Consider the following 20,488-nt stretch of genomic DNA (forward strand, 5'->3'; position numbering starts at 1 on the left):
GATGACCAGGGTTATCAGTTACAGAAATTTATTTAGCATCGTTTCGTAAAAATATTTCTCAGTGCAAATTGCTTAACATACAAAATCACACATTAATCAAGCTTATCTTGTTTCCTCTTCATTTACTACACATGCGCGCACTAGGCAGTGGCCATACATTTTTTTTGGTCTATACGACCACTTGACGGATCAGTTACCAAAGACATGCATTTGTTTTTCATGTACTTCACAGCCGCCCTAGAGGTTTGAAAATTAGACCACTACCAAGGACTTCCACTAGTTTCCTGTTGGGTAATTAGCTTTGTTGAAGGTATATCCAGACTTGAAATTGGCACAGGGAAGACATTCATACAGACATTCAAACACATACACACCATCTTACTTATACCAACTCTCTCTCTCTCACACACATACACAGTTATTTGCTACTACGCTGGGAAATAACCATCACCCTCCAGTTCTGTTACAGGATCATGACACCATTTTGTCAGACAACTGTACAAAAAAAACCAGTAACATTAGCATTAACCAAACAGCCCGACATGACTACCAAAGATTTTTGGTCATATCTCTGTGGAAATGGGGAAAAGCTACCAACATTGGCACAGTACCACCATCAGTGAGGGGGGGGGGGAAACCAGCAAGCGCCTAGCAACAATCACAGCTACCCATGCATGGAAACACATGCCACCGAGTCACGGGCATGGTGTCCCGCAAGCACTGGGGTGCGACGACTTGCTCGGTGATGCCCGACCCCGGTCCCGGATACCCGCTGCCCTTCAGAGCTCACGTCCAACACACCTAGCCTCTGCAATCACATGCTCATGCACACCTTGCTTAAAGTGACGAGGTGCGTTGGGACGGAACTGCATTCTACCAGGACCCAGACCTCCGGGACTGGAACTGCATCCATGTAGCTGTGGTTCCATTATTATCAGACTTTCCAGGATGAGTGCTGCCCCCTTGATAAATACAATTTCAGGGATGGGGCAAACAATTGGATGTCTGTGTTCAAAGTCATGCTCTTTCTACTGTTTCTAATGGCTTTTCTGCTCTGATCGATCGTGCTAGGTTCTTGTGACACACTCTGAGGAACGCTGGGGAATTGGGCAACGAGGAGAAGGTGACCAAGACCTTTTCTGTTGTGCAATGCAGAGACAAAGCTCTGCTTTATAGTGCAGCCATGCTCATCTGGTGCACGAGGTCACACAGCCTTTTAACACTACCTCTAGATGCAAGTGGCCGACTCGCTTCCTTTCAGTAAGTTCTTGCGTGCCCGGAGACAGACCACAGGGTAGCAGGGCTGTGCTTGTGTTGGTTGGACATACTGGACCGGGGGGCACGGGAAGTGGTAGGGGGCACTTCCGATCCCAGGAGGGGAGGCGCCGGCCACATCTGTGGCTACTCTTCGGCACGCGGGATGGGGCGGCTCGGCACGCGCTCATAGAACAGCAGGTACGCGCTGGAGGAAAGCGCCTCCTGCAGGCTGGCCTTGCGCACTGCGTCGTCCGACACCCACAGCCACTGGGCACTGAAGGGGACTCGCGAGGGGGAGGGGCCACGGCGGTACGTGACGAAGTGGCCCGAGTGCGTGTCGCCGTGGTGCACAAGCACGGCTGTCAACCGGAACAGGAACTCCGGAGACCTGTCGGGAACAGGAGCGCACTCAGTTTCCCTCCAAAAACACCAGCACCAAACACTATCCTACTGCTGCAGTCTCATCAATGCAACACTGTTAGCTAGAATGCTACATTAGCTTTTTATAGTTCGTTCCATTTACCGGCAGTTGTAGGCAAGGTGAAGCTCAGGGCACAGTCCTGGGGAGCGGACGAAGGTGGAGGAGAAAGCCCCGTTTGCAAGGGGCATATTGTTGTTGTGGTGGTGGTGGTGGTGCTCCGGATCTACAAATCAAAAGAGAGCAGCCTGAATGTTGAGATTTGTTAAGAAAATGACGTACCGTTACACGAACGGATGGAGCTTGGCCCTGTGATCTCTTATAGAAAGAAGGAGACAGCTACAAAATCAAACACGCTGACCCGGATGTCTTACCAATGCCATTAGACATGGCCTGACCATGCATTTCCCCTGCTGTGTCGGTGCAGCTGGGTTTATTGGACCTGCCGGTCTTCTGTAGGCCCTGGGCCACGCTGTAGTGCTTGTAGCAGTCCATGCTCAGGTACTCAGAGAACTGAACATGTTCCTGCCTTTTTATAGGGGCCCCCTCTGGGGACCAGGTCAGCCTCTGCAGGTGGATGCACAAACACTGGGGAAGCTGGAGTAGAGTGCGCACACACACACACACACACACACACACACACACACACACACACACACACACACACGACCCAGGGGCATTTAACAGAAGTTCTCAAAGGAACCATGTCCCAGATCATCATGAACTCCTCTTTAAAACGGTAAACAGATCTGGGTTACTCGCTACAGCAAAGGTACCAATTTGGTGCCTGCAGCAACTGCACTGAAGCCAAGCATTTAACATGATCTCCCAACTGCATCTCTGGCAACCCAGTTGGCACGGTGTAGAACGGTTGTGTGCTGCGTGCGGGCAGAGTCAGATGCCACACCCACCTTCCCGAGCTTCAGCTGTTTAATGAAAGTTGTCCTCTGGCTCTCGAGAAGCTGACCTTTCACCAGGTCCCCAGTCTGTTTCTGTGATGCCCACACACACACACACACACACACACACACACACACAGAGCAGAAATAACCTTGTTTGTCATAGCCAACAAGAAAAGCTTCTGCTTAAATATGTTTTCAGGTTCTTCACAGTGAGCCAATTACATTGTGGTTAGTAACATAACCGAAGCTGCTCATCATCAAAGGACTGAACTAGATGCTGCGCACCCAAGCTCTCGCGTGCACACACACACACACACACACACACACACACACAGCTGTACCTTGGTACAGTTCTCACACTCCACCTCTTTGATGGTCTCAGAGGAGATGAAGTGCTGAAGGCAGTGATCCAGGGTGACTGGCCGACCCTGCCGGACAAACAGTTGCTGTCATGGGAGACATGCAACTCCTCTGTGGTACACTACGTACACTGTAATGCTTATCTGCATGCACACATGACCTCTATGCACACTGAGACTTTACAGGGATGTAATGAGCATCAAACTGAAAACTGTGACTCCTCCCCCACCCCCCCACAAAATTATCGAGTACTGCAGGCCCCATTGTTTTGCTTACCCACTGAACAGCTGGAATGGACAATGAGAGGCTGTCAAACGAGTCATATCGCACTGGACTCTACGAAGAAGAACAGGTCCCACACTCAGCACACAGCTGCATAAAAACCGCAAAACCAGCTGACCAGCGAGGCTTCTATGCCCCCCTTAAAAAGACACGCGGGTTGCGATTCTCAGTCCCCGCGCTTGGGTGTGCGCGCAGAAACATTCACCACTTCTCGATCTGTTACCTGCCGCTCGCAGCGCTTGCATGCCATGTAGCTGGTGAGGCGTCCGTGGAAGGGGTGCTGTGTCCTCCACGGGCAGGGCACGGGGTGCAGCGGCCCTGGGAGACGCCACCGGACAGGTAAAAGGCACAGATTAGCATGCTAACGGCTTCTCACCGTCACTGTGGCACGCTAGATGTTAGCATCTTTACGGTGCAGCTCTCGCGGTGTGGAGGAGTGCGGCTCTCACCTCGACTCCTGCAGCTGATGGTTTTGTCATTGCTTTCCGCAGACTTCTGCAATTGAAAGCAGAAACAAGCAGAACCCATTAATACTGCACCATTCAACATTAGTGTTGCTAAAGTAGGCAAAGTACCATAATGTTACAGGAAGCTTGTTCATAAAAAGTCATACTGAGAGATGCATAAAGCCAGGACTTGATGGGACCACACTGCAGGGAGACTGTGTGTGAGTGTGTACGTGTGATGTGTGTTTTACCTCCAGCGTCTCCATGTCGAACAGGTGAATGACTTTGGGCTGCCGGTCGCGCTCCTCCTCCAGGGAAGAAGTGAGGACGTGAAACAGTTCGTGAGCATCCTAACGGGTTGAATCACGTATAAAACAAATAGATAAAATCACTCACTCACTCAAATGCAGACACTGTTACTCATCCCATATATGGTCCCACTACATAAACCACAATCAGAGAAAAAATTAAAAATGTAAAAAACAATATACATTTTAAATTGATGTTGTATAGGAGTCTGAAGCAATTTTGATGCATGCATACACACATACACATCATCATCATCGCGCAAGCAAAATGATGAAGGACCTCTGTCTGAAACGTCCCGTTTCTCTTGAAACCTTGTGTACTTGTGCACCAAGTAGCGGGTTGCAAAAAAACCTTCATCGAGAGCAAGCTACAAAATGTAAAATAAAGTCCAATCATTGCACATCTGTGACAGAGTTGCACCTGGGGAGGAGGAAAAGACTCACCTGCTCCTCAAAGGAGCTAATGTGCCATCTGTGGAGACGAAGCGCTTCTAACAGGCACCCTGCGTCCAGGACATCGTCCTCCAGGGGCTCGTGGTCGGACAGCGCTGACGGTGTGCGGGCGAGACAAGAAATATGGATTTGAGCAACGAGGGAGAGCAAGGGAGAGCTGAACGAGACGAGGCGTGACATGCTGTACCCTTAAGCAGCTGTAGGAGAGTTTTAGATAAGTGACTGTCCCTCTCTGGCTCAGATGTGCTGACGGTGCGCTGGTTCACAAAATCTTCCAGCCACTTTACGAAGGACGGACAAGCCGCCAGTCCCTGCAGCAGCGAGTTCATGAAGCACGTGTTTCCCAGGTTCAGGAGACCAGGAACCATGCCTAAAAAAGGACACCACAAAACCGTGATTTGTTTCCCGCCGTGCAAAACCCCAAGTGGGAACCCAAGTCGGGCTCGTGTACCTCTCTTCCTCTTCTTGTCTGTGATGGGACCCCAGAGCACGTAGACTCCCGCTGCCATGGCAGCAGCTATGCCTCCTATCACGCCCCAGTTCTTCAACATCTTATTCCTGTAACACAACAAACGACTAAGGTGATCTCCCAGTCATTCCTTTTGGAAATTAACATTTGCTCAGCTGTGTTGCCTGTTCTGCTGTTAACCTAAACACCAGCGATGCACATAAATGAACAAACCCACAAAATTTTAAAAAAGGATCGCAACCACACATGGCGGACTATCTTCTAACTAGCTTCGTGTTTAGCTATACAAGCACTATTTCAACGCCTGAGGCAAATATTGCGAGCAGACTGGGGCAATTATAACTTTACTTACTGACAGAGACGTCAGCTAAATCAAGACAGACGCACGTCAACCCTCAGCCATTTCTTACCTTTTCAAAACAGCTAGTTTGCCACATACATCAGATTGTACAGCTATCCTAGCTACAGGGTTAGCGCTAACTAGCCAACCAGGTTGTGCAGCTTTCTGTTGTCTGATAGTAAAACCACGAATTCAACAATATTCCCCAAAACAATACGAAGCGACAGCTAGCCAGCTAAGCGCACATTAGCTAGCTATAGACTTCAGCAGCGAATTTCTTTTTTAAAAGACAGCTCAAACAGCGTATCTATACTTAACTGAGCTAAGGGGAGACATCTGTGTAAGCAGCACAAACTCGACCGTCCGGAATAGTCACCAAGCAGAAATTAGCTTAGCCGATTAACGTAACTAACCAAACTGGCCACAGACCTCCGTGTGATTAATAACACGCACACCTTCACTTGTTTAGTTACGTTCTTCCTCCACCCAGACTCCAAACGAATACTGCATTTTAACTAGCTAGCTTTCTTGGCCGTAGATGCTACTCTCATAGGTACTAACCTGGCACAAACCCCAGTACGAAAAAACTGTCGGAAAAGCTTGTGCGTGCCCTCTTGTCTGCACCAAGGCATGTTTGCACAGACCCATGTAAACGGAACTAAACGCTACCACCTTTGTGCTTCACCGGACACTGGAGCTCGAAGGACCATGGCAATGACGTGAGCAAACACAATAGCCTGTATACAGTCTGTGACAGCGGCGCAAAGATGTGGGACATGGGCGAGTAATCTGGTGTTACACAGCTGACACCACAGTAGGTCTTTCGGTTTTTAATGGCAGCAAAAAAATAAATAAATAAAAAGCAGTGATACCATTACTACAGCTAAGAAAGCTGTTGTGTTTGGGGGTGAGTACACCAGGAATCTGCATTCCGACTACAGTCAATCTAATATCTCTTTAAATAGGTCGCATTTTTATTCAAAGCCATTTTAGGCTATTTGTAGCCTTAATGTAAGATAGAAACAATGGTGTTACCAGATGCCGTTTGCAAAACGAATCCTGCGTTTTTTATCCTCGTGTTCATGTTTATCAACTGAGCCTGTGCTGCTCAGAGGAGGCGCCACACAGCATTGTACTGTTTCCATGGCGATATAGGTATGGAGTTGATTTTGTATAAAAAATATTAAGCAATCTTACAAGATCTGAAATCAAAATTTTAAATAGAACATAAAAAATATGTCACTGACACAATTACAAATCTAACGATATTGTGTTTGGGTGGGCGGGTGGGTGGGGGTCTAATTTTGTTGCATTGTGTCAATGTATCTTTTGGTTCTAAAATCCTCCCGTGTTTCTGAGTTTTGACGTCTTTTAACTTTAAGGTAGCATAATAATGAAAAGAAATACACAAATTTGCATATCACCACACTGGTTAAATGTTTACCTTTAATGAGCCCAACGGAGCCCAAGCCTAGTCTGTTATACATGTGAATGTTCTCTCTCTACATTTTGCTCTTTTTTAAAAGATCATGCGCATTTTTAAAAGGCTGAAATGTAGGAATATGTAGGTGTACCATGTTTGTACATTTGTAATTGTTTGGAGACCATTAGCAGGTGGTTGTAATTGATATATGCATTGAATGTGAACTGTAGTAAGAGATGTAGAGATTTTCAAATTGTTGTAAAGGACATAGAGTTTCTGGAGAAACAGAATGTTTCAGACAGAGGTCCTTCATCAACTTCAGAAGCACTTTTCTTACACCGCGAATATAGGATCTCTGTATGAAATGTTCTGGTTTTCTGTAAACTGTACTTTGCTACAATTTTTAATCTCTCTCTCTCTCTCTCTCTTTATGTATATGTAGAAAAATGTAAAATACCTGTTGCAGAATAATAAGTTTAATAAAGTGTGATAAATAAACACACATTTTAAAATTCTGGTTCAGAATCAGGCTTTATTGGCCAAGTGTGCTCATGCATACAAGGAATTCCTTATTGGTTACAGTAACTCGCTTCGCACAGTTGCTTGTACACAGTACAACAAGAGACATTTCTAACACACTCACAACACACGCATACAGTCACACACATTCACACACAGTCATAGTCATACTTGTGAACCTTACATGTGCATCAATTGTTAAGAGTGCTGAGTGGAGCAGTTGGGAGATGCCATTGTAGAATGATAAAGTAAAAATAAATAAAATAGATAAGTAGATTGGCAGGTCAAAGGTAAGGCAGAAAAGTACTACGACATGATTGAGATGTAATGTTTAGGTGCGCGATTGTGAGTGTTGTGGGGAGTTTATGTGCATTGAGGTATTCAGCTGTCCATGAGGAAAAAAGCTTCTCTATAACGGGTTGTCATGATCCACATTTGGCTAAAGCATCAGCCTGAGGGAAGACGCTGGATTGGGTGGTGACTGGGGTGAGATTGGTCTGCTGTGATTTCCTTCACCTGCCTCCTGATTCTGGACGTGAGCAGATCTAGCAGCGTAACACCAGTGGTCTTCTTAGTAGCCCTGATAAGGCGCTGCAGTCTGTGGATGTCACGCTTGGTGGCTGAGCTGCCCCACACTGGAACGGATGTGGTGATGACAGATTCTATGATGGCAAAGTAGAACTGGGCCATCAGCTCCTGGGGCAGGTTGAACTTCCTCAGATGATGCAGGAAGTGCATCCTCTGCTGGGTTCTCTTGCAGAGCTGATGCTACTATCTTGTGCTCTTGTGCTACCCAGGAACTTGAAGGACTCCATTGCTGACACAGTTCTGTCAAGGATTTTGTGTGTAGGCAGGGTGGGGGGACTCTTCTCCTGAAGTCTGCCGTCATCTCCACTGTTTTTGCTCTGTAAATGTAAGATAACTGTTCACTGTATTGAGTCCATGCTTATTTATATTGTATTATTTAAAGACATGATAAAAACGACGTATGTCGTTGAAATGAATAAGGGTGGCTTCTTTAATCCTTGAATAACAGTAGCGCACCCTTGAGTCACAAGTGCTTGTACCAATGTAATAACATTAGTAGCCAATCAGAGGAGAGCTTGGTGAAAATAAACCAATCAGAGCACGGATGTAGGTGTTCCGCTTTCCCTGAAATCTTTACTGATCAGACTTCAGATTGAGAGAATTCAAGATGGCTGCTTCAGGTGAGTATTTACTTCAGAAACAAAATAGCAAAGTACAACTTTCACTTTTATATTAATACAATTTGTAGACACGTTATTCATGAAAGAACGTTTCGGCTAGTAAAATTATCGAGGCTTCGTATGGATTGAGACGGATGCTTGTGCTTTTGTACAAGTAGACTGCATTGCTAACATGACCAATGCTACTGAGTTAGCCAAGCAATCTTACGCTAGGTTAACTAGCTAGCCAGTCGGCTAACCAGCTAGCTAACTCTAGCTAGCTCTCATCCCAGTTCCGCCTCAGGAAAATAATATTCTTCAAAAGTGAATAATCACCCGGCGGGTCCAAGTGGTCTGTGCGTTGCTATGTGTGCGGTACATTAAGACACTTCGTCATTTAAGAGGGAAGATGGGCCATGTTGCTGTTAGCGCAGCGTTAGTCGGCTACCTAACTGTTCAGTCACAACCACTTTAGCGGGCTTGCTAGCAGCATTTAGCTAGCTGGCCAACTTCATCGTGTTCAGGGGGAAATGTTGACTAAAGAAATGTTACAGCTGAAATCACGTCGAAGCCGTTTAAACTTGCAGAGGTGTACTGCGCGTCTCGCGTCCGCGTGTCTGTTGTGGTGCGCAAGCAGCTCGTGGGAAGGTGATCGCGGTTGCTGGAGTCACCTGCCTTTACCTGCAGCTGCGCGCTGAAGCTAGTCACACCGGCTTTTATCTGGCTGTTCGTGTATGGTTGTCGCGAGCAAGAAGCAATAAACCTGTGCTTGTGCACTTAAGTAACCTACTTGAATATGCCCGGCCAGTCTGGATCGATTGGTAAACTGGTGCTAGCGTTATTGGCATTGCTGTATTGCATATTGGCATAACGGATTTGGTGGTATAGCCGAAAGGAATCTTGCCACTTCTGCGGGAGAAAGTGTGTGTGTGTGTGTGTGTGTGTGTGTGTGTGTGTGTGTGTGCGCGTGCGTGCGCGCATGCACATGCACGCACGTCTTGTGCAGTTAGAGAATGCTGATTCATCATTTGCGTACCACTGGGAAAGACTGCATTAGCTTCGGTGTACTGTTTTATTTATATTGTGTGCGGTTGCCAAGAATGTCTTACTTCAGCAGAAGGCCATGCAATGTTCAACTTGAAATACTTGTTTCAAGTAGCACCAGCACAGGTAGCCCTAACAGGAGTGCTGACAGTGGAAATAGGCAGATGTTTTGGATGGTTTATGTAATACAAATCTTTTGTAGGGATGCTCCTTCTTTTCCCGTTGAGGGTGGAAATGCATCCGCTTCCCCATGTAGGTCTGGTGGTGTCCAGTGTCTGTGCTTGGATGAAGGATTCTTCTGTCTCCTGTGGCTTTGAAAAGTTCTTGCATGACTCACAGAATTTGAGATTGGCAACATTTGTGCAGTTTATTGTCAAAAGAGCAGCCTTCCTGGACTTAGTGTAGAAGCTGGCGACTGAGATGGGTAGACTGCTGTCTCCCTTGTTGCTTGTGTGGTCTATGAGATGGGGGGACTGCTGTTTCGCTTGTTGCTTGTCTGGTCTGTGAGTTGAGCAGAAAGCAGGGCTTCTGTGATGTGGTGGTTGATTCTAAGAGGGATGTGAGTTTAGGACTGATCATTGATTATTAGTACAACAGATTTGTGTGTGCACAGTTTACAACTCACTGGTACTTTAGCATGGCATGAGACGATTATATCCCGATACCTCTATGTCCAGTCTCATTTAAACAGGTTGTACAGAACTGTGCCTCTAGCCAGCGTCATCTGATCACACCGGTCACACTTTCCACAGGCTCCAGGTGAGGGTGCCACTTTGTCGCACCCAGGTTGATACGCTCTCTTGCGGCTGACTGACGTTTGGAGCTCTGACTCCCATTCCCCCCGACCTTCCCCGTTGCCGTGGAGACGCAATGTCGTCCACGTCCTCCTGCTCGTCGTCGGGGGAGAACAGCCCAGAGGATGTGCCCCGAGGTGGGGGCACCATCCGCGTCTACCTCCCTAACAAGCAGCGCACGGTGGTGAGTGGGTGCACATTTCGCCGGGTACCAATCGGGACGTGCTACGGCTGCGGTCACAGAGCACCACACGGGGTGGGGGTTTGTTAACATCAAGAATCAATGTATTTAGTCGGGGAGGGCACAGAAGCCAGTTGAAGGTGCTGCGGGTTGTACGTTAAGTTGGAAATGTTCAGAGAGGTCATAATCTGTTAGTACCGCTACATAGATGAGGCCTCTGACAGACCCCCTGCTATTTAAAACTAAGTAGGTTGTATCTTATAGCCGGTTCAGAAACAGGATATGCAAACAGATTGTGTTTGTATTAGCATTTGCGCTGCTGTGTTACTTCAGGAGGTTTACAGGTTTCTGGTCAGGTACGACTTGTGACCTTGAGTGACGGTGAAGGTTGTGTAAGCGGCGGTGTGTGCTTTGCTTTGTGTGCGTGCGTCCAGGTGAATGTACGGCCAGGGCAGACAGTCCACGACAGCCTGGACAAGGCTCTGAAGGTGCGCGGCCTGAGCCAGGAGTGCTGCGCAGTCTTCCGCCTGCTCGAAGGGTGAGTGCACCTCTCCGCACCACCAGCTGCCTCTGTCCCGCCAACCTTAATCAGCCTCCGATCGGAACGCCCTCTGTGCAGGCCTTTTGCTCACTGAGCTGTGATGACACGGCGTGGTGATGAACAATGACCCAACTACTAAAACTGTACAACAGGCACCTCTTGGTCTAAATAAACTCCACACTAGTTTTGAAACGGCAGTGGCACTAATCTTGATGTAACTAATGATGTGCTGGAATGGCTTTTTGGTTTAAAACGCATGTGGCCCTGTCCTCCTCAGCCGTAAGAGGCTAACGGAGTGGAACACTGACATCACGCCCCTCGTGGGGGAGGAGCTGCTGGTGGAGGTGTTGGATGACGTCCCTCTCACCATGCACAACTTCGTAAGTTACACTCACCTGTCGTTGCCTTGCTGCCTACACCCTGAAGCCCCAGGCCTTTAAGATTCCCACTTGGAATCTTGGAATGTTATTACATGTTATTACATTACATTTGCTGTAATTACACTGCACTTGCAACGAACCAGTGATATTGTGTCTTTTGAACTTGTTGTGGTGGCAGCGGTTCCACAGTGTAAACCAGTTAGAATTACAAAGCCGTTTTTGGCTTTCTCTCTGCTATTTTTAAATCCTTCTAGGTTCGTAAAACCTTCTTCAAGTTAGCGTACTGTGACTTCTGTCACAAATTCTTGTTCAACGGCTTCCGGTGTCAGACGTGTGGTTACAAATTCCACCAGCACTGCAGCAGCAAAGTGCCCACGGTGTGCGTGGACATGGACACCATGACCAAACGGTGCGTGGTCTGTCGCCTGGGCAACGACCTCGTCCGGTGTGAGAGGCGGGGCGTTGCCGACATGTTAATGGGCCTGAGTGGGTGTTTTAATGTGCCAGTTCGTATGTGAGGAACCCGGTGTTGGTAATAGAAGATGGTGCATTTCAAGCAAGTTTCTTTTTCCTTATTCAGAATTAACTCATTAATTGAAGTGTGTGTGCGCGTGTGCGTGTGTGTGCGCGCGTGTGTGTGTATGCGCGCATTTGTTTCTCAGGTGTGTTCCCACTACAGAAGACTACCCCCAAATACCCATTCTAATGATGCCTGACGCTAACTCCATATCACAGAGCGACATAGCCTTAACCCCTGAGCCTCCTGGGTACGCATGTGTGTTTAGATTAACTGTTTCAGCACCTCCCTAAACTTACAGAAGTTTAAGTCTCACAGTCTGCATCTGCAGCAACGTTCATTGTATGTAAATGCGCGCACGCGTGTGTGTGTCTAGGCCTGGGATGTTGTCCCCACCATCAGCGTTCCATTTCCCCATGCCGGGGGCGGATGGGCAGTCCCTGCAGAGACACCGATCCACTTCCACGCCCAACGTGCACATGATCAGCACGCTGGGGCCAGGCGCAGCTGGCGTCATCGAGGTCAGATGCTTAATGGACACGCAGCAGACACACGCACATACACGATACAGAACGTCAGACGTGTAGCAGCACGTAGCAGATGCACACACGTGATGCAGGACGTCAGACGTGTAGCAGCACTCAGCAGAAGCACACACCCGACACAGAACGTCAGACGTGTACCCGACACGTTGCAGAAGAACACATGAGATACGGAACAGCAGATGCGTACCAAACGCACACAAACAAACCAGAACCGCTGCAACCGTCCAAACTCATCTGGAGCTTAAAGCTACAATCTTCTGTCTTTGATGAGATGAAGCGATAGAGATTAGAATAGGTTGTAGAAGCAGAATATTCAGAATAGAATTGAATAGGTTTTATAAGGCAAATTTGCTGATGGTACCTTTTAAAATGATAGGGAACTGAGAGTAGCTTTGTGTCTCCAGAGGTTTCATGCCTGTCTGAGGGTTCGGACGGCTGAGCAACTGTACTAGAGTTTCTCCGTCTGCCACCTTTTTGGTTTTCTTTTTATTCATTGTTTCTTTTTTCTCATTTAGGAGGCATTAAAACTCAACAACACGATGGGTGAGTGCTTCATGTATTTTGGTCATGAAGGTGACCGTGGTCACATGACCAGTCATTACACCATGAGAGCATGCATTGGTTTTTGTGCGCACCACGATTCAAGTCACGTTTCTGTTCAAACATGCCAAATGAATGGTTCACCTTATGATTTTATGCAGATTCCTGAGCTGTTTTGGTCATAGTTAGAGTAGATATTACCCCCAACCCTTGTGCTGGCATATGAGAGAGCGCTAGCATCTTGTGATCAGCGGCCGTGTTTCCCCCAGGGCCAGAACCCTCCCCCAAGCCCTCGACCAGCCCTCCTCATCTGGGATCGCCGGGCCGAAAACCCCCCAAGTCGCCCTCGGACCATAAAGAGCGCAAGCCGTCCAGCTCCGATGACAAAAAGAGAGTGGTGGGTGGCTTGCTTTTCGTTTAGGTCCAAAGCGACACATCTTGCGTGCTCCTTTTCATATTTGCGCCGCCCCCTCCCAGCACCGCGTGGGTTACCGGGACTCCAGCTACTACTGGGAGGTGCACTCGCGCGAGGTCACCATGCAGAAGCGCATCGGCTCCGGCTCCTTCGGCACCGTCTACAAGGGCAAGTGGCACGGCGACGTGGCCATCAAGATCCTCAAGGTGACGGAGCCCACGCCCGAGCAGCTGCAGGCCTTCCGCAACGAGATGCAGGTGCTGCGGTGAGTGCGCCCCCTAGCGGCCGGGCCCGGGCGCGTAGAGTACGTTGTAGCAAGATGGCGAAAAGAAAAATCACCGATTTGGTCACTATCTGTTACTGTGTGTTTGTTTTTTGCTTATCTCTGTCCCCCCCCCCCCCCCCCCCTTCCTGTCTCGTCTGTTTCTTCCATGCTGTCCACATCATGCTTTCTATCTTTTTATCCCTCCCTCTCGTCTGCTGTGCAGGAAGACGCGTCACGTCAACATCCTGCTCTTCATGGGCTTCATGACGAAGCCGCACTTCGCCATCATCACGCAGTGGTGCGAGGGTAGCAGCCTGTACCGCCACCTGCATGTCACCGAGACCAAGTTCGACACCATGCGCCGCATCGACGTGGCCCGCCAGACTGCTCAGGGCATGGAGTACGCACCGTCCCACACCCACAACACTGCCCGATGCCACGCAACCCTGCGCGCACCCCCGACACCACGTCATTATTTGTTCACATGTATTCATTTCAAGCCAGTCTTGGCTTTGAAATGTTTTGTAGGCCTATTGATGCCAATGCCCACTTGCCTGTGACCCCACACAGCTCAGCACCACCCGTGCCCCCCAACACCACCTGCATCCCCCCAACATCAGTACAAGTTTAAGAATGTGTGTTTTTGTTTTTGTTTGTTTGATCTTGATAGCTACCTTCATGCCAAGAACATCATTCATCGGGACCTGAAGTCTAATAGTATCCTTACACTGCAGACCTCAAACTATAGCTGCACCATACGGACCAAAATACCAGATTTCAGTTACGTCACTGCAGATCGCAATTGGTAAATGGCCTGCAGTTCAAATGCAATGGTGAACTTTAAGTGTGATGGTTAAAGACAGGCATGCATTATTTTTGAATAGAATTCTTTACATTTGTTGAATGCTGCGATCCTTCAAAACGGCTCCAAAACACTCATCTGGAAAGGCTGTGATTGGCCAGCACACAGTTAAAAAGGCGGTGATGTTTTGGAAGGCCCATACTGTACATAATGAACATGTATACACAGTGCTGCTATTTGCAGGGTCAGTATTTCAAAGGCGACAAATTATTTACTATATTGTGCAGCCTTACCACCACCGAGTGAAGTAGCCAAAATATTTTGCAGAAAAAATATCCATGCATGTGGAATATGTGCCCTCCATGGGATATTTGTGTGCTGCAGTACTGGTTTCTCCACCTGAACAGCCTGCAAGTGAGTCTGAGTTTACATTAAGCCCCGCCCTTAGTATACCTTCTGATGCTCAGCCCAATCTGACTACCCCGCCCCTCTGGCCTGCCCTTCCGCCCATGCCGTAGCGTCCCTTAGCGCCGGTCAGACATCTTCCTGCACGAGGGCTGGACGGTGAAGATTGGCGACTTCGGCCTGGCCACGGTGAAGTCGCGCTGGAGTGGTTCGCAGCAGGTAGAGCAGCCTAGTGGCTCCATCCTGTGGATGGTGAGTGTGCTCGCGTGCACACACACACACACACCCTCTCCCTCCACCCAAAACACCCAGCACCAGGCTGGGCTGCCTCCTGCGCCTCTCTCAGCGGATCAAGTGCTCTTGTTGTCTCTGGGGGGCAATAGTGAGCCCGTGAGGTGGTCAGAGCTACTGACCAATAACTGTAGGGTTGCGGGATCAATTGCAGGATCCTGGGCTACGAGAATGCAGCCTTGAGCCCACTGCCGCCATGGCAACAAGCACCTTCTAGTGCGTTTATACTGAGAATGTAAATGAAAATTAGATCTCAGCATACTGTTCTGCTGTATGTTTTAAAAGCCTGTTCTCTTGCTGTCTGTGTGTGTAGGCGCCGGAGGTGATTCGCATGCAGGATGCCAACCCTTACACCTTCCAGTCTGACGTTTACGGCTACGGAGTTGTGCTTTTCGAGCTCATGTCTGGGACACTGCCTTACTCAAACATCAACAATCGTGACCAGGTCAGACATACACACACACCTGAAGTGTTACCAGTTGATCCTGATCCTGTCAAAGAGGTGTCAAGATGCTCTGTGATCTTCACCCTTTTCTGTTACTATAACTAACTGCATTCATTCATTCATATTAACCTTCAGATCATTTTTATGGTGGGCCGAGGCTACCTGTCTCCAGACCTCAGCAAACTGTACAGCAACTGCCCGAAGTCAATGAAGAGGCTGATCATCGACTGTCTGAAGTTCAAACGTGACGAGCGGCCCCTCTTCCCTCAGGTGAGCACGGTAACGCCCGCATCCTCGCAGAGCGTCGCAAACCTGCAGCTGTGGCTGGGAGCTCACTTGGACCAGCCGAGCTTCCGCGTCTCGTTCAAGCTCAGTGTCTGCGCACAGGCAGCAATACAGCCTTCAATTCCAAAAAAACACACTTTAGAAAGCACACATTTTTCAGCGTTTAATGTTTGTTTGTTTGTGTGTGTGTGTGTGTGTGTGTCCTCCAGATCCTTGTAGGCATTGAGCAGGTGCAGGACCTGCTCCCCAAGATCGAGCGGAGCGCTTCCGAGCCGTCCCTGCACCGTGCCGTCCACGCCGAGGACCTAAACCCTCTGCTCCTGCACACCACGCGCTTCCTACCCCTGTGATCCCTGGCCCGGCTACTGCCGTGTCCTAGGGGTTCCTGCGCACTTCCCCGTTCCTCCAGCACATTCCCGTCAGCCCGGAGACCTTAGCAGTCACTACACACACGCATCCATGCACATGTTTCTGTGATGCATTCTGTATCTCGATCGACACACCCGCATCTTCATGGACCTCACAGCCCCAGGATTCTCCAGACCTTCTCGGAGTAGGAATTGTAATCGCCCAAATGGAGCTCTTCTCAGTTCAGCACTTCCCTGCAAGAAACGAACTTTGTGTGTGATTTATCCACAGAATTCACAATATTTTTGCTAGCGTGCTCATAGATGCAGTTTGTGAAAAAAAAGTGATTGTAATCATGCCCCGATTTCATGTCGAATGCACAACTTAAAAGAACAACCCCAAAGCTCTGCACACCTCATCGGCTCACTTTTCTACATCACGAAGTCGATCACGTGTAGGCCGTACCCTCGTAGGACACGGACGACCGCGCAGAACTTTGAAGAGCACAGAAACTAGAGGAGCCCGCGAACACTACACGATTCCGGTCTCGTCTGCTGAATACCGGGATCAGGCGGACTACCGCCGCTGCTCTTTGCAGCATTGCATCTGAACGTTCTCTTCCAGCTGCCTGAATTTCCTGACAACAGATTCATCCCTTGAGTTTCCTTTTAACAAAAGTACCTGGAAATGTACAAAATATATTAATGGTGGTTCATTTCTTGAGTTCTCACAGCGTTGTGCTTGATTTGTTGCGCGTTCCTCTGGGCTTGGCAATCCTGTAGGTCAAACTGGGCATTTGTGTCACAGTCATCATCCTGTCAATACTGTAAGTCTCGTCAAAACTTGTCCAAGGTATGGACTCACTTAGTATTCCCTTAAAGTATCAAAGATTTCTTCGTATTCTGGGGTTGCCGTCTAGGGGTCTTTTTGTTGCCTTTTTTAGTGAGCCAGTCGGTTCTTCCGGCAAAGGATTCCCGCCCTCCACCCCATTGTCAGGACTGTTACCGGTTTCTGCCGCGCGTCCAGCCGTCTGGGCTGTCGAGTTATGCGGCGTGTCGACTCAGGAGCGCAGACGGTTGTGGCGATTGGTTACAGGCTACGTTTGCATTAGTACGTGTGTGTGTGGTCTACTGGGCTGTTGGTCGGCTGGGCCAGCTATGGATCTGTAAACATCTCATTGCGGAAGACTAGCACTGAGGTTTGTGATCTCTTAGATAAGGCGGGTGCGCGGCCGGATTGGCGCTGGTGGCGGCGTTTGCCTGCGAGGTGTGTGCTCGCTAGTGTTTTAGAAACCAAAGTTCCCAAATTGGGCCCACCGTGCCTGCTAGGGCTTGCCCTCCTAACGGGGAATGCTGAGAAAGTGTTTCTCGTGGTGGTGGGTCGACAGGAAACCGCATGGTGATTGGTCAGACGGCATGGTGATTGGTTAGACACAGGTCACGAGAGAGGAGCAGCCATTGGTCTGTAATAAGGTCCTTAGAACAGAGTTGGCAGCACTTTGAGCTGATTTTTTTGGAGCGGCAGATAATCAGGAAAAAAAGTAGTGTCAGCATCTTAACAGATTCCTTTTCAAGTTTCACATTTCTCTCGCTAACGTTCTGAACGTTTCCACGTTGGATACAGGTTGAAGGCTTGCGTTGCCCTCTGCTGTGCTTGGGAGTCTAAATGAATACTGTAGTACAACAGTAGAGCCCCTGTTGGGAGAGCCGTGCTCTCTTCAGACAGAAGCGGACACGTAGGTGTCTGTTAGAGCGCCACCTGCTGCCGGAGCCGTGTGAAGAACACGGCCACAGAGCGATCTGGAGCACAGTATGGAAGAACGGCACAAGAATGTCAGTGCAACGGCACGGTTCAGGCTCCTGTGTGTGTGTGTGTGTGTGTGTGTGTGTGTGTGTGTGTCCTAAAGCAGTATCACTGACTGTCTTATGCATGATTTAATGGGGCCTTATGACCAACAGATTTGCTTTCTTTTAAATGGCTGTTTAGAGTACATGTATAATAAATAATTTAGCATAACTGACAGCTTTTCCGATATAAACTTTGCTAGTCGTTCAGTAGAGTCTTTGTATTTAAAAGGGGCTGGTTACCCTTTACTGTGTACTCTTTCCTAATTGGTTGTGATTCAAGAGGGTGGTGTATTCTTAGCCTCAGAGTAACACGTGTTTTAAATTTTAGTTTATTTTTCAATTTCCATAAAATACTTTTTAGCATCAGAAATACCTTTTTGCCAGAAGCAGTTTTGAAACTTGCTTATCTATTCATTGGCAGTTTTCTTTCATTCTGTAGTTATAAATGTGAATTATTGTTCGCGTTATAATTCAGTCTCCGCAAATGGCACGCGGCTATCCGTGATGGATTTGTGCTGGGTGTAGTGGCAGTGTTCTGACTTAATGGCACCCCCTAGTGAAAGACAGAGGTGTAATGAGAGTCTGCAGGGGGCTTACAGAACTGCAGTGGAGAGGTTTGGATGGGTGTGTCTTATTCCTTGACTATTTATTGTTTATACTATAGGTGATTATAATAGACTTGCGAATGAAAGGTGTGTGTTTTGTATGTGAGGTGGAACACATTTATCCTGTTGTTGCAGACAGGGCCTTAGGGTGTGTGTGTTTGTGCGCGTGTACAGGTCTCTGCTTTTTTTTTTTTTTTTTTTTTTTTTTTTTTTGCAGTTAGCAAGAAAATACTCGGTACTTCTGTTAGGCCCCACGCCAACAGGATTCTAACAAACGCTCATTATCTGATATCTACATGCTGCGGCTCGACCGTTGCGGGCACATTTCCATGGCGTGTACAGGGTGGATGCTGCTGTATCGATGGAGAGACTGCAGGGAGGATTGCACCAGTGTCAGCCTCAGTTCCTACAGGCTTGCACAAGTATACTCTAATACTTGCAGCATTTACATATTACCCACTGGGACAATACTGCAACTGGGTTGCGAGACGGGTTCATCTTTTTTGTTTTAAGGTGTGTTTCTGGTTTTTTTTATACTTTAGGTCCTTGTTAGAATTTGGCCTTTTAAAGCTTGGACAGGTGTCTCTCCAGTTCCTTATCTAAAAGATCACATCTCTCAGACAGCGTCCCAGGACTGAGAATTCCCCTGCCACTCGTTGTCGTTGGTGACGCCGGGACCTTGTGACTTGGCGATCCTTTCTGAACGTCGGCTGCGGAAGGTTTCCTCGGTAACACCACATTCCTGGTTCCGGGGTTTGGTAGACGCAAAACACAAGAAGCAAGTGAGCCCAAACGACAGCACTGACTCGCACAGTGAACATTTCACCCCTTTTATGACCACCGTTTGCATGGAAACAGTTTAATCTGGCCTTTCTTATGTTAAAGGCTCGATAAAGAGTTAATCAGAAGGGCATCGTTTCAGTTCTTGTCTGTTCAGCATGATGGAAATGAAGAGTCATGGTGTATCACGTTTATTTGTAGGCTTTTTAAAATCTATTTGAGGATTTAAAAAAATAAATTAAAATTAAATAGAAAATCAATCTTTTGAAATTGTCACATTGCACATTCGTGTGCTTGTCCTGAAACTCAGTAGAGGGGACATGAGCTCCTCCAGAACCTACATGACTATTACGGAAGGGGCAATAATAAAAGCTCCAGTTCAGTGCCCCTGGTGTTCCAGCTGAAGGCACCTGGGGCGGGGGAGGGGGGTGTAGGTCAAAATCAGTCCGCTTTCTTTTTACCGCTCAGAACACGACAAATGCTCACATTTGTTAAATTTTGCATATTTTAGGTGAATTGCAATAATTTGTGTGTATAGTTGAAGAGGTATGAGGGGCGTTTAAGTTTGCAATAAAGGGTGTATTCTGCTGTGTACAGTTACATTTTTTTATGATTTACTTTAAATTGTTCTTGTTTCTATTTTTGTGTGATTGCTTCAAAAAGAACAATTATTTTAAAAAAATGTAAAGGAAATCTTTAGTATTTTTTTAGGGTTATTATTTTTATTTGGTCTTAAAATATGGAGGAGACAGGACTTTTATTCTTAAAATAAAACTGTGGAATTATGATGAGTCTGTTTTTGTTTGTTTGTGTGTCAGACATAGTTGTAAACAGCAGGGGTTTGTCTTCCAGTATGGTAGGATAGCTGTGAAAGCACATGGTCCTTGGTCTGGCTTCTTAGATGAAAGGACCAAGCCTGCACAATAGTAGGTGCATATACTGTATTGCAATTAAATTGCTAAAGATTGTGATTGTGATCTGCCTTGCAATATATTAAAAAACCAATAGTGACACACTGATGTGATCTGAATAAACCATCGTTCTGTATTGTAACCATGTCTTTTCTCCCAGAGATCACCCAAGTACAGTGTCTT

At 47.7% G+C, this 20,488-nt stretch overlaps 2 protein-coding genes across 9 annotated transcripts; one reads left to right on the plus strand and one right to left on the minus strand.

The window, feature by feature from the left end:
* Window positions 1-11: 11 nt before the first annotated feature.
* On the minus strand, window positions 12-5,917 carry usp30 (ubiquitin specific peptidase 30). 8 transcript variants are annotated; one of them, XM_027027162.3, is made up of 13 exons: window positions 5,797-5,916; window positions 4,878-4,984; window positions 4,614-4,796; window positions 4,418-4,521; window positions 3,917-4,015; window positions 3,669-3,714; window positions 3,443-3,537; window positions 3,214-3,273; window positions 2,919-3,005; window positions 2,587-2,667; window positions 2,050-2,272; window positions 1,781-1,901; window positions 12-1,645 (listed from the first exon to the last, which is right to left on the minus strand). In XM_027027162.3, exons 1-13 carry the CDS (start codon window positions 5,865-5,867, stop codon window positions 1,402-1,404), a joined length of 1,521 nt encoding a protein of 506 aa, XP_026882963.3. In that variant the 5' UTR covers window positions 5,868-5,916; the 3' UTR covers window positions 12-1,401. The 8 variants fall into 8 exon arrangements, with proteins under 8 accessions (XP_026882963.3, XP_026882964.3, XP_026882966.3 ...); XM_027027163.3 differs by having other exon boundaries at window positions 5,691-5,829; XM_027027165.3 differs by lacking the exon at window positions 5,797-5,916 and adding an exon at window positions 5,554-5,689.
* A 2,431-nt stretch (window positions 5,918-8,348) lies between these two features.
* On the plus strand, window positions 8,349-20,182 carry araf (A-Raf proto-oncogene, serine/threonine kinase). Its single transcript, XM_027027161.3, has 16 exons — window positions 8,349-8,385; window positions 10,161-10,386; window positions 10,818-10,921; window positions 11,202-11,304; window positions 11,559-11,713; window positions 11,967-12,071; window positions 12,198-12,342; window positions 12,882-12,909; window positions 13,176-13,303; window positions 13,384-13,586; window positions 13,810-13,986; window positions 14,257-14,303; window positions 14,927-15,045; window positions 15,398-15,529; window positions 15,665-15,799; window positions 16,024-20,182. Exons 2-16 carry the CDS (start codon window positions 10,279-10,281, stop codon window positions 16,162-16,164), a joined length of 1,830 nt encoding a protein of 609 aa, XP_026882962.2. The 5' UTR covers window positions 8,349-8,385; window positions 10,161-10,278; the 3' UTR covers window positions 16,165-20,182.
* The last annotated feature ends 306 nt before the right edge of the window (window positions 20,183-20,488 follow it).

The sequence above is a fragment of the Electrophorus electricus genome, chromosome 1, assembly GCF_041902795.1.
Source record: "Electrophorus electricus isolate QZ-2024a chromosome 1, ASM4190279v1, whole genome shotgun sequence".
In the NCBI taxonomy this organism is placed as follows: domain Eukaryota; kingdom Metazoa; phylum Chordata; class Actinopteri; order Gymnotiformes; family Gymnotidae; genus Electrophorus; species Electrophorus electricus.

What these genes read in the sequence shown, in the direction of transcription:
- araf (XM_027027161.3), top strand. Translation starts at nt 10,279, where the DNA reads ATGTCGTCCACGTCCTCCTGCTCGTCGTCGGGGGAGAACAGCCCAGAG. An exon ending in CTAACAAGCAGCGCACGGTG is followed by an intron (nt 10,387 to 10,817) that starts GTGAGTGGGTGC and finishes GCGTGCGTCCAG; the next exon opens with GTGAATGTACGGCCAGGGCA. An exon ending in GTGGCTCCATCCTGTGGATG is followed by an intron (nt 15,046 to 15,397) that starts GTGAGTGTGCTC and finishes CTGTGTGTGTAG; the next exon opens with GCGCCGGAGGTGATTCGCAT.
- usp30 (XM_081710152.1), bottom strand. Translation starts at nt 5,867, where the DNA reads ATGCCTTGGTGCAGACAAGAGGGCACGCACAAGCTTTTCCGACAGTTT. An exon ending in GCAAGCGCTGCGAGCGGCAG is followed by an intron (nt 3,274 to 3,442) that starts GTAACAGATCGA and finishes TCTTCTTCGTAG; the next exon opens with AGTCCAGTGCGATATGACTC. An exon ending in CCATTCCAGCTGTTCAGTGG is followed by an intron (nt 3,006 to 3,213) that starts GTAAGCAAAACA and finishes TTTGTCCGGCAG; the next exon opens with GGTCGGCCAGTCACCCTGGA.